The 12,443-nt window shown below is 32.7% G+C and overlaps 1 protein-coding gene across 1 annotated transcript in view; it reads right to left on the reverse strand.

Annotated features, from left to right (window-relative positions):
• LOC108687702 overlaps positions 1–12,443 on the reverse strand; it is a 96,667-nt gene that overhangs the window by 37,165 nt on the left and 47,059 nt on the right. The window contains exon 3 of the mRNA XM_018193653.1: positions 5,101–5,142. Coding sequence (XP_018049142.1) covers positions 5,101–5,142 — 42 coding nt within the window. The remainder of the gene's footprint in view (positions 1–5,100; positions 5,143–12,443) is intronic.

Genomic DNA, 12,443 nt, shown 5'->3' on the forward strand with positions numbered 1-12,443 from the left:
TTTTATAAAATTTATTTTATTCGTGTTTTGAATCTTCTTTTGAACCATTTGTGAATTGGCGACTTCATTTCGAATTATACTCTTTTATGTTTTTGTAAATCACTTACTCAATTTTCATAAAACTATTAGTATATTATATAGAGTAATTTGATGTTTCATTCGAATCTGAGGAAAAAATAAAAAATAAAAATTACTGCTCCAATATGACAAAATGTTTAAAAATCTGATTATTATATTATATATATATATATATATACATGAATGTGTATATTGTTCGTAAAAGTGTATTGAAGTATATATGAAGTTTCCAATTTCACTTTATTTGAAGCTCATCAGCTATGCAAACAGTACTTTCAGTATTTTCAAACTGATTTTCAAACTTTGATTATGACATTAGAGTCTCCTTGATTGAAAGTACCCCTTTAAAATTCAACATTTTCAGGCTATACATTGAATTCAGTGATAAAAAACTCCTAAACTGAATTTCACGATAATCAAATTAAAAAAAAATTTGATACATTGATCTCGAAGACCGTTAAAAAACATGGTCGTTTAAAAATTTTTTTATTTATAAAAAAACTCCGATCTTCAAAGGATTAATATTCAAATTTTTACATTTTCCTTTAAACCTCGGAAGGCGAATGGCTTTCGATGGACAAACGAAACAAATGCAGGATCATTTTGACCCATAATATAATTTCTACTGCAAACTAGTTTTGAGAAGGAATTATACATAAAAACGCATTTTGTGTGTGAACAATATATATTTTACCTCTTTTTAGTATTCTGTACACTCGATATATGAGATAAGTATATTTTTTGTATATATGACTTTTACAAATAAATTTATTACAATTTTAACATCTTGTATTGTATTTCGCATCATTATCGACACAAACACAACACCGTGATAATTTTTCATTAACTACTGTTACCGCATTCCGAGTTGTCTTATTGCTCGGATCAAAGTGACTGCATTCGTCGTACGAAGATTAATTATACGTATAAATTCAAGTCTATGATTTGACTCTTCAGTCTTTTAAGTCTTTGAATCTGTAAAAAAATGTTTAAATATTTCAGAAAATAAAATTTAAAAAATTTTTTTCTCTCTTTCTCTTGCAGGAAACTAAAGTTTCTCAATTTATTACCATTCTTTGAAATTTCTTGAAGATTACTATCCCGCCGAGAATGAAGAATAAGAATGGACCGAAAGTTTTCTTGACATGCGTGTATTGAGGAAACTTTACCTATGTACTTATTCTAGTATAAAACTAGATACTCACGTAACCACGGATGACATCCATCGTCGTGGCACGAATTAACGAATTCGTGTCGTTCAATTAAACGCATTTCTCATGATGTCATCGAACGATAAACTAGCGCACACTTACAGACATTGTCTGCGATTAACTGTACCAACAAGATGTACATCGAATATATTATTAATTAATCATAACTTTCTGAGACGCACAAATCGTTCCTGAACAATGTTTGCAAACCTGTAGTAGATTTTGTGTCATGTCTGAATGGATATCCATGGATATCCGCGAAACACGCGATATGGATCGGAGTTATTTAGAACGAAGCTGGGCGGCGACTGGAGCATGTCTGGCTTGGTTTATCTTGGAATATAAGTAAATTGACCTGACGACAAGTTGACGTCACTAATTAAAGCTCGTTGGAAGGCAAGCATACCGCAGGGTCGCGTGAAATTCGAGAGTCGACAGCTCACTTTTCCCTCGTTTTTTATCGACAATTTCTTCTTCCTTCCTTTTTTAATTATGAACACGTTACTGTTAATCGCGATTTATTTTGCAGAAGTATCCGGTATCTGCGCTTGTCGAATATATTAATGAAATTCGACAAAATTTATGATCTATCTATCCGTAATAACTTCATGACGGAAGAATACATATTTCGTTAATTTCACAATCACAAAATAAAGAGAATAACTCAGGGTATAACTATATAGTGCACGAGGAAATAACTGCAGGATAAATAATTATGTACGAATCAATCAATTAACATAAATTTGATAACTAGTCGATTTTCGTGATTCTCAGGCTTTTTCTTATTTCTTTCAAAATAATGTATTGCAGTAATTTATCGATTTTTATTACATACTTAATTATTATTAAAAATAAATAATCAAGTATACTCCTCATATATTAATAACACATTCTTATATATATATATATGAAGTATAGTACATTAAAACAGAAATATAAGCATATAAAATAGCTTTCGATATAAAAACATGAAATTATAATCTCATAGAAGCAACAGAATATTTAATTATGTTATTTAATTTTTAATATTCTTCGAAAATATAATATATATTCTACATCCGTAATGAATAAAAAATATAATTAACTTCATTAATTCTAGAATCAAAACAAACATAATTTCTATATAAATCACGATAGATACTAAACAATAGGAAATGTGTATCATATTCGTTACATCATTAATACATTAAGTCACACGAAAGCACGTGCAGCCATTTATTTCAATCACATCAAAATTCATTAGAGCTTTCACATTTAATAGCACCAACTAGTTGCTCACTTTTCCAACGGTCAAGAAGACACGTATCGGATGAACAAATTTCAACGGCGAAACTTCATTTGCGGATCGATCAATTAAAGATGAAGAAAAAAAGAAGTATTCGCTCTCGAGCTGCGCGCGATCGCAGTTGCAGTTAACATGTTAGCTGCAATTACCAAGCCAGCGCGAACAAATGTGCCCAATTACGCAAAGAGCAGTGTGAACAGCCAGTCTCGAAGAGTGTTGGCCAACGAACAACCCACAGCAGTGCCAATTAGTAATCGCATTCTTTTCGAACAATTCGCACGTGACTTCTTTTGCTGCTCGGATGCTTCAGATAACATAATTGATCGTATATTACCGACATAATTAATCGAATTCCACGTGTACGCTTATTCGAGATCTTTAATAATGAACTTTCCACGATATATTCGGATTGATAGAATTTTTGTATGTACGCACGCATGCGTACGCGCGCGCGCGCGTGTGTGTGTGTGTGTTTGTGTGTGTGTGTGTGTGTGTGTGTGTGTAAGCAATAAAATAACTTAATAAATCATTACTTTAAATAGCGCCATTACGGTCTGAATGTTAAGATATTGAACTGTTATATAACTGAATTAATTTGAGAAATGATAATTATGTGCCGATATGATTGCCGGACTTTCAACGCAATCAATCTGAAATATTAATAATCCCCCCAAATTTCTCAAATTAGTTTCTAAAAAACTGTAATAAACTTGTTGCGAAAAATGCACAGAATGCAACAGACGGGGTTCGACTGCCGGCCGAGGCAATATTTTTCACAATAAGTTTATTACAGTTTTTTAAGGTTAATTTGGGAAATTTGAGGGGATTATTAATATTTCAAATCGATTGCGTTGAAAATCCGACAACCATATCGGCACGTAATTATCATTTCTGAAATTAATTCATTTATATGAATATATATTTATAATAGTTCAACATCTTAACATCTTCAGCGCCGTAGTGGCGCTTCGTATTTAAAGTAATGTATTTGACATGAACGGTTTTGTTTCCAATCTTATTGTTAAGAATAATTATTCTTACGATTATTACTAAACAGAATTTGTTAAATAAAATTTCTGAAGAAAGTAAATAAGTAATGAGCGAGCAAGTAATATAAACTCTTTTCATTTTGAGAAGCATGAGAGAAAAAATTGTTAAATCTTTGTAAATATAAATTTTCTTATTTTAAAAAGAAAAATCAATATTTTCAATCATCAATATTTCACTTAAAATTAATTGTAAAATATCTTATATACATTAGAGCTTATTATTGATTTATGTCATTCCAATCGACATTCCTGACATCGTATTAAATATCGTATTTAATATCATCGTTCAATGTGATAATGTTTTAATTTATATAATACATTACATGTGTAAAAGAGTTGGGTTAAAAAGCAGACATCGTGTTTGTATTTGTTTGTCGTTTATTCGCATCGCGTTTATTGATGATACGTTATTGATAGTACGTTTCAAAATAGATAAACATCCCAGATAACATTTATGTTGCATAAGATATCTAAAAGACGTCTTTTAGATGTTTTATGTTTAAAAGATGTCTTTTAGATATCTTATGCAACATAAATGTTATCTGGGATGGTAGGTTTTTTATGGCTTCATTGCAAAGTATGCACAGACGAGACAGAGAAACGGACTACGTGCATAGAAAGGAAATTACGATTGATTCTGTGAGAAAAAGTGGATACGTGACAACAGACGAAGCAAAGACAAGACGGGAAACATACCAGTTATTTAGGACGAACAATGATCGCATTATTAAGGCATGCAAGTCCTCTTAGTTTTTAAGAAACGAAATAAGCAGAAAAAGCATGCGGCTGTATGTCAAATTAAAGGCAGGAATGTTATTCTAAAATTAAGTTTAATTTTTAGTAAAAAAGGACTTCAATAAATATGTATTTAAGATAAATGAAAAAATCTCGAAACATGTATAAACACATTCAAAATTATATATTCATGCAAATATATATATTATAATACAATATATATTACAATCTTAATTTGAAATCAAGATATACAGAGACAAAATATGAAATTTTAGATGCTAATTTGTGAGATGTTGAAGAGATAGCAGAAAAGCATTGTTATCCACGTCACAAAACGAATCTCTTTGCCAATTTAATTCAATCCACTACAAACCCCTTTTGTCGCCTGTTCTCTTATCTTTTATCTTCGTCGTATTCCTTTCACGTCGTCTTACCGCGACTTCGAAAGCAGCGGAACAATTAATTTCGTCCTTTAACTAACGAAACAGCGGTGACATCAAGGAAAGGAGGCTCGAATTAATCTTCGTATTATACTTTGCGATGCAAATTCAGCATGTGTATGTTCTTTTATGTGCAAATATTGTGAACGTTAATTAAGACCTTTACGAAAAATGTAGAAGGATTTAAACATAGATGAGCAACAGGATAAAGAAAATAGCCATTACACACCAACGGAACATCGATGTATTAGAGAGTGACATCAATGCGCATTAGCAGACCATAAAAAGAAAAAAGAACAAACCTTGTTGTGCGACTTGAACATACAGGCAGTCCCGGCGAATAGCTGCGTCCAAAGGAAAGATACAAATCGATTACTAATCGCATTTACTTTTTCCTGAGAAATCCAGAGAGATCGAGATCGTCGGATCTTTCTGGATTGTACTTTTTCTTAGCTATCGTAAGGAAAATTTATTAATTACTATAATCAGTAAAAGTTATTTATTAATTATCATAATTAGTAAAAGTTATATTAAAATAAAATATTATTTGATAGATATAAGATAATTAATCCTCAACTACATGTCTCGTTTTAGAATCTTAATTTACATGTCTGAGTCCAAATCATCTACGTTTTTGACTGGCTATGTATATGTATATATTATCACAAATCTCAATGAAAAACTTTTTTTTTTCTAATGAAATGCCAGAATGTATAGAATCGAGATATCAAAACATAAAAAGGTGATAATTGAAAAAACTATGTTAAAAAAGTATTAAAGAATAATTTGTGAAAAGAGTACAATAATCAGTTTTCTTCAAAAAATCATATCTTTATGACAAAAAAATATAAAAATAAGTAGTGTTTTGAAAAGAGGAAACCGTGAACTTTAAGAAAAAAAAAAAACGTTATATTGATTCATTCTAAAAAGTATAATTATTTGCACGACTGTGAAGTGAGAACATTTTTAAACATGCTCGGAAAAATGATATCGGATGTATCGGTATATCGGTATGTCGTATTTTCTTTTTAAAAAAAATGCAATGAAAATATTTTTTATCAAATATATAATGATTTCGATATTATTTACTCATGATTTTATAACTCCGAGAAAATAGAGCGATCGTTTCATCTAAGACGTCTCTCTCGTAAAAATGTTTTTCTTGACAATGAATATATATTTTAATTAGAATTAATAAGAAGAGACAACATATACTTGAATACAGCACTAATAAACAGAACTAATAAACTTATTAAAAATGAATTTTTACTTTCGGCAAAAATCTGTCGAATTTACATTTGGCAAGTTCAAGTCACTCAAGCCAAACTTTTATTGCATCACAATTAGCGTCAAGACAACAATGAAACGACATTGCATGACGGCGATCGATAGAGAAAGGTTCCAAGTTTTTTTACTCCCTTACTTCAACTCTGTAATATTAATCTTATAAAAATAACGGCAGACTAAAATTTTCCCAGCCAGGTGTAAATGACCCATTCATGTAATTGAGAATTAATAATGAATAATTGTACAAATAAATGCTGTAGCGCAATTTTGCATTCAATGTCATTGTTTCATAATTGTATATTAAGGATTCAAACTACTTTGTTCGAGTAAAATTAATTGGACATCATTACGTTAATTATCAATTTTTGTCTTTATACGGTGTATAAATTGTAATATTATTTTACGATACATCATAAAAATATATATTTCATCGCGTTTCCAGTTACATACATGTTAACAGCATTATAAGATAAATAAATGGCTTATTAATTTAATTTTTATCATTCCGATACAAATTGATTGTACCATCATCAACATCGTATAAAAGTACGTGTCTAATTATATAAAATTAATGTGTTTAATTAATAATTAGGATATATTAAATTGCGCGGTTTTCGGCGGGGGGGAGAATTTTTTCGGTCAGGGGAACGAATTGTGTGAGAAATACATTGGATGCTGAATCGCTTTGTGAAAAAGTGCGACGACCACAAGAAGTTTTCGCGCTGCGATAATTGCGGAACCGTTACAAAGAGTCAAAAATGAAGAACGCGCGCTGTTCCCCCGAAAATGAGTTATGACTGTCTTGCGAAATTCTCTTTCAGGCCTTCATTAACCGTTTTGTTTTTATGCTGGCGCGCGCGTAACATACGTCCGACGAAATTCATTTGACGTGCGCTATGAATGCGCATATTCTCTGCGTACACTTTGCGTGCGTGCTATGGAAACGCGCAGGTCCGACATTAATCGCTAGCCTTTAATTCGACGCAATAAAACACAGTGAAATGATTTAATGTGCCGCCGGCATCACCGAAGGCGAAAAAGTATTACATCTTAAGTATCTACTGTCGGCGTTAGTATAATGCGCGGCGTCGCTCCTAGCGATGAAATGAAAGCTTTAAGGATCATTATAATTAACCGTCCACCAGCTTCTCGTAATTTATGGTTTGCAACGTCATTGTCCTTGTCTATATTTTTTATAAGTTGGCTTGGGAGAAAAAGACTTTTAGAAATCCTTCAGAATTTTTTTTTTTTAGAGTGGTTTACTTTTTCCTATTCGTGTAATATTTAATATTTAATATTTAATATTATTTAATTTTTAAATATTTAATATTTAGTATTTAATATTTATGAAGTATATTTGCCATATTTTTATAAGAATAAATAATGATATAAGGATTATTACTTAAAACTGTTCTAAAATAATAATAGCAATAATGTTTTACATTATGTACTGTATTACAAAAACTAAATAAACAGAATGACGCTAGGTGTACTATTACATAACCGTTTACATTCAGAGTACGACATGCTCGTTAGATTGTGAAACGTGATCGAAGAGAGCGATTCGTCTCGTAAAATTTAATTCGATTCAGAATGACCTTCATAGGCATGTTTAGACTGCTAGAACTGTTCCGCGTTCGATTCATATCGATCAATCTCGATTCAATCTGATTATGTGCTTGGCACGTATGCTCCCTTTTCTCCGGTTATCGATCTAGCGATACCGCTAAAATCGATTCGCGTCCCGGAAATGTCTCTCAGGATAATAATAGGACATGCACGCTACCATTTATCGTGCCGGACTTTCTTGCCCATCCACTGCCTATTCTTACGCCATCATTCTTGACGTCAACTAATTGAAAAAGTTTCGTCGAATAACGGGTATCTTGCATTGACAAAGGAGCAAATAAAAAAGAGAAATGTTTCTCTCAAGATATTCTAGTTTTAACGCGAGCTGCTTTATAGAATACCGTCCACTAAACGGTTGAAGCAAAAAAAGTTTTAATACAGTACTTTTTGTACTTGCTGTACAATCTACATACTTTTGGAATAAAGAAACGAAAGTGAAACAGCAAGTCTGAAAAGCACGTTGTGCAAATTGTAAGCATCGCCTTTTTAGTTCTGTAACATCTGCAATTTGGACGAGTCGCGATAGTTCCAAAGCACTTTGCAAACTAGAGAGTCGCGACGTTTGTACATACAAGCGCTAAAATGTTATCTCATGAAAACACGTACTTAGCATCAGGATGCTTGCGACCAAACTTCATGTTTACAGCGCATTGTAAAATCGCCCGACGCTCGTAAGCCACGGGAGATCGTCGTGTGCTTCTGACGGCATATTTGTCCAGCGCAGCTTTTATCGTTAAACTTTTTTTCCCCTTCTGTCGCTACTGCAGTTCGGGTCATCACGATCCATTTTCTTTCGAGAGAGAAAGGAGGAAGAGAGAAAAAGAGAGAGAATAACAACCCTCTGGCTCGAAAGTGAAAAGTTTGCTGTGGAATGCTTATGTATTTATTGAAAGCTTCGTGTATACGTCGCACGACAAACTTCCTGAAAGGAGGGAGAGCTTTTGAAAAGAACAGACAAAGGGCGACGAGGTAAAAAGAAAAAGATAGCTGTAGGGCTGCGTGAATTCCTAACGAGGTGCTACTTCACTAGCAGCTCGGAGAAGTGGAGCAACTGGTAAATTTCTCGCTCGTGCGACTTTCTAAATAAAGCCAATAAACAAGTAGTATCGACTGATAACAAGAGCAGATCTCTTTATAAGCAAACGACACACTTTTTTCGTAAAAGGTATATTTCTATATACTCTCGTATCGATAGATCGATATAGAAGAAATAATAGATATACTGTTAATATTTTCGTTATTTTATTTTATTAATCACTTTTATTATACGTAAATTAAATAGCATCTGATAAATCGAAGTTTTAAAGATATGTTCCAATGCACTTAAAGAATGCTGCCAAAATTATTTCTGTTAATTGTAAATTTTTGCAGATGATATTTTTTCTAGAATTGTATGTATATACAAATAGATTTATGATAAATCTCTGAAATTCTTTACAAGGTGAAAAATTAATCAAGTCTTTTATAGATTGATATTCTTGTTATCTTCAGAACTGTCAAGTTGAACAAACTTTTTTACTCGTTGCACATCATTTACGCAACTAAGGATAGGTCTCATTAAAAAGCGCTACGTGTTACTTTGAATTTCTGAAGAGTAACATCGAGTAACAAAAAAACGGGGCAAGTTGAGAGACTAACTGTCGCCTCATTACGTCTTTTCAACTTTGCCCTATAAAATCCACATTTTTAAAGCATTTTTATTTTTAATAGAGGTTTACAAAGGAAAATTGAAAAAGACAATTATATTACAAATAAAATTAACTTGAAAATGATTAAAATTTTTGTACAATTTTTATTAATCAATTTGATAACTTTCATGAAAAAATTCTAAACAATGACAGCAATCTAAAAAATAAAACGAAAATTATTTTATTTCTATTCACAAAGCACACAATGCAGCTCCAGTTTTTTTGCGTGCACAATGTTTATGAAATAAATGTACAAAATGCTCGTAGAAGCTATTTTTCCGGCGTTATAACGCTAAACAAAGAAAAAAAATGCGCGAATAGAATATCGACTTTCCTATCAGCTCGATAATACCTCATCCAGCTTATTTTTACTCCCTCGTTCGCCGATGGGATGCTCGAAGCCTTATATAAATGCACCCTATTGCTACCGTTTCTGTATAGGCACCCCTCGATTCTCTCTCTTCTCGAACCACGAAATACCGTGACCTGATCTTTCACGCGGGATCTAACAGTTAAGCTTTCGACTGTGAATTCTCTTTGGTACACACCGCTGGCATTAAGCCGAAGAGATTATTGCGTAACGTTCTATCTCATTCGGCGTGCTTCCTCTAAGACCGAAGGATTTAATGTTCTTAATAATGCAGTTAGCAGTGAATAATATAGTAAAGAGATTATTAGACGGACGTTTAATGTCGTTTAATCGACAACGAATGTGACAAATTATTAGAAGCGATAAAAACGATACGGACAAATTTTTACTACGACATAATTTTAACTCCGTCTAATATAGCTTGACAGACAATCATATACGATTCGTAAATTGGACGAATTATGTTAATTGATTCTTTTGGATATTATACATGGATGTTATACAACTGCAGTAATCAATTATGCGACAATGTTTAATAACTTTCATTGTGAAGCAGATTATGTTAAAAATGAGCCAATTAAAAGCCAAGTTTCATCTGCTCATGAATAATGTATGTAACGTGTTACGTTTCGGTGTGCGCCGTGTGTTCTAAAATTATCCTGTACAACATGCAAATTGCGCATCTGTAATTTTCGCAGATTACATGAGTCCATGTAGAGATATGGTTGATCTTCAAATACATAAGCAAGATATATAACTACTTATGAAATGTACGGACTTTGTAGCTTAATATAGCAAAGGTTTTTGTGCGCGAGTATGCATTCGCGGATGAAAATTCTTCTTTTGATTCTAATCCAAATCTACTTAGGAAGATCTCCCTCCTTAATCCGACGTAATATGATAACGAATCTTTCCCTTTTTTCGGCATGGATTATAAAATCTGTAGATTATTATCTCCGTTTATGCATAAATTCCACTTACTTTCTGTCATTCTTTCCATATAAAGTTTTGTAGAGAGGAGGAGGGGGAGGGGGGGGGGGGGAAGAGGAAAAAGAAGTTATTACAAAACTTTATATAAAATGAAATATACTTAATATATCTTGAAATATTATTACATAGAAATATCCATTCTTTATACAAAAGGTGTCATTCTCTCTTCTATTTTCCACATTAATTTCTTTATACGACACGATGTAATATATGATAAATTGTAGTTCGCGTTTCATATTTGTTTTACACATTATAAAATAATTGTTAAATATTTTAATATTACAGAAGTATTTTATAGAAATCGTACATATACCGTTTTATTTATGCAAAAGTTATTTTACTTCTTAATAATAAATAGTTTTGACAGATAACTAACTCCAAATATTCTCCTATTACATACAAAAACAGAGCATATAGAGAGACTGTTATTTTCATCACGTAATATGACAGACGGAATATGATAGCAGATGAGGACGGTCAATATATATATTTCAGACACTATCGTGTAATGCCTCAATTACAATTTATAATGAGTTTTCGCCCCTGTTAATTAGAGACGACATCCTCGTCTGAGAATTACTAGGCGACCGGAGAGTTAAACAAGCTTTCCAGATTTACAAGCCTTTCCTCCGACAGCTTTCTTTCTCTCTCATTCTAACTGCCATGGTCCGACGAATTTCTGGGCTCGTCGGACTCCGCCCACTCTCAAGGGTGATTCTAGAAGTAAGAGGAGCTCGGAGGCAATACGAAAGGGCGAAGTCGATTTATTCTAGCGGGGAGTCGAGGAGGTCCTTAGCCCCGAATCCTCGTAGGATCCCTTTCACGAAGTACGCGAAATACGTATAGGAAACCCGAGAAAAACGCCTCACACCGAAAATACTTCCCATACCTGCGATCCTGTAAGCTTCCTCTTCTGGAAAAAAAAAAGGGTCGAACGAGAGTGCAAACGGCGCTCGCCGATCGATGAAAGACAAGACGAACAAACGCTCCCGATTCTATGAGAAGAGGAGATCTCGTTCTCGAAGAGTATAGACGATCGGGTTAAACGATTCTGATCCACGAGTGATATCTCGTTCTGATCAGTTCGTGCGTGTAACGCAAAATAAGATGCCTCGAGGAAACGAAGATCAAAGTATCGCTCGTCAGACAATGCTTTTATATCCCATCTAGCTTATAAGGTGTTTCCTTCTGAGATGCTTCTGATTTGAATGTCCCGAAAGAAAAATTTAATAACGCGGCAAACGAGAAGGCACAAGGTAAACAATTTGAAAGGGAATATTAGCCCAAAAGAAAAAAAAAATATCTGTAATTGTGGGTTTAGCTCAAAGTATGTATTAATTAATAATTGTGCGATAAATTTTATTTTCTAAGTTTGTTACTTAACTTTAAAGGAAAGAGAATTACAAATTTATTTAAAAGTATAAAAGTTTATAAAAATAATTTGCATAATCTGCCTTGTTTGTATAATAAAATGTATCATTAAATAAAAAAATGTGTAACAATGTGTAAATGTCTAAAATACACTCGAATAAAATAGTCATGATTTTTTTTAATGCAAAATGTATATCTATATTTTTGTTATTTTTTAATTGTGTGTGTTTGTGTGTGTGTGTGTGTGTGTGTGTGTGTGTGTGTGTGTGTGTGTGTGTGTGTGTGTGTGTGTGTGTGTGTGTGTGTGTGT

Source organism: Atta colombica, unplaced genomic scaffold (genome assembly GCF_001594045.1).
Source record: "Atta colombica isolate Treedump-2 unplaced genomic scaffold, Acol1.0 scaffold1, whole genome shotgun sequence".
Lineage (NCBI taxonomy): Eukaryota > Metazoa > Arthropoda > Insecta > Hymenoptera > Formicidae > Atta > Atta colombica.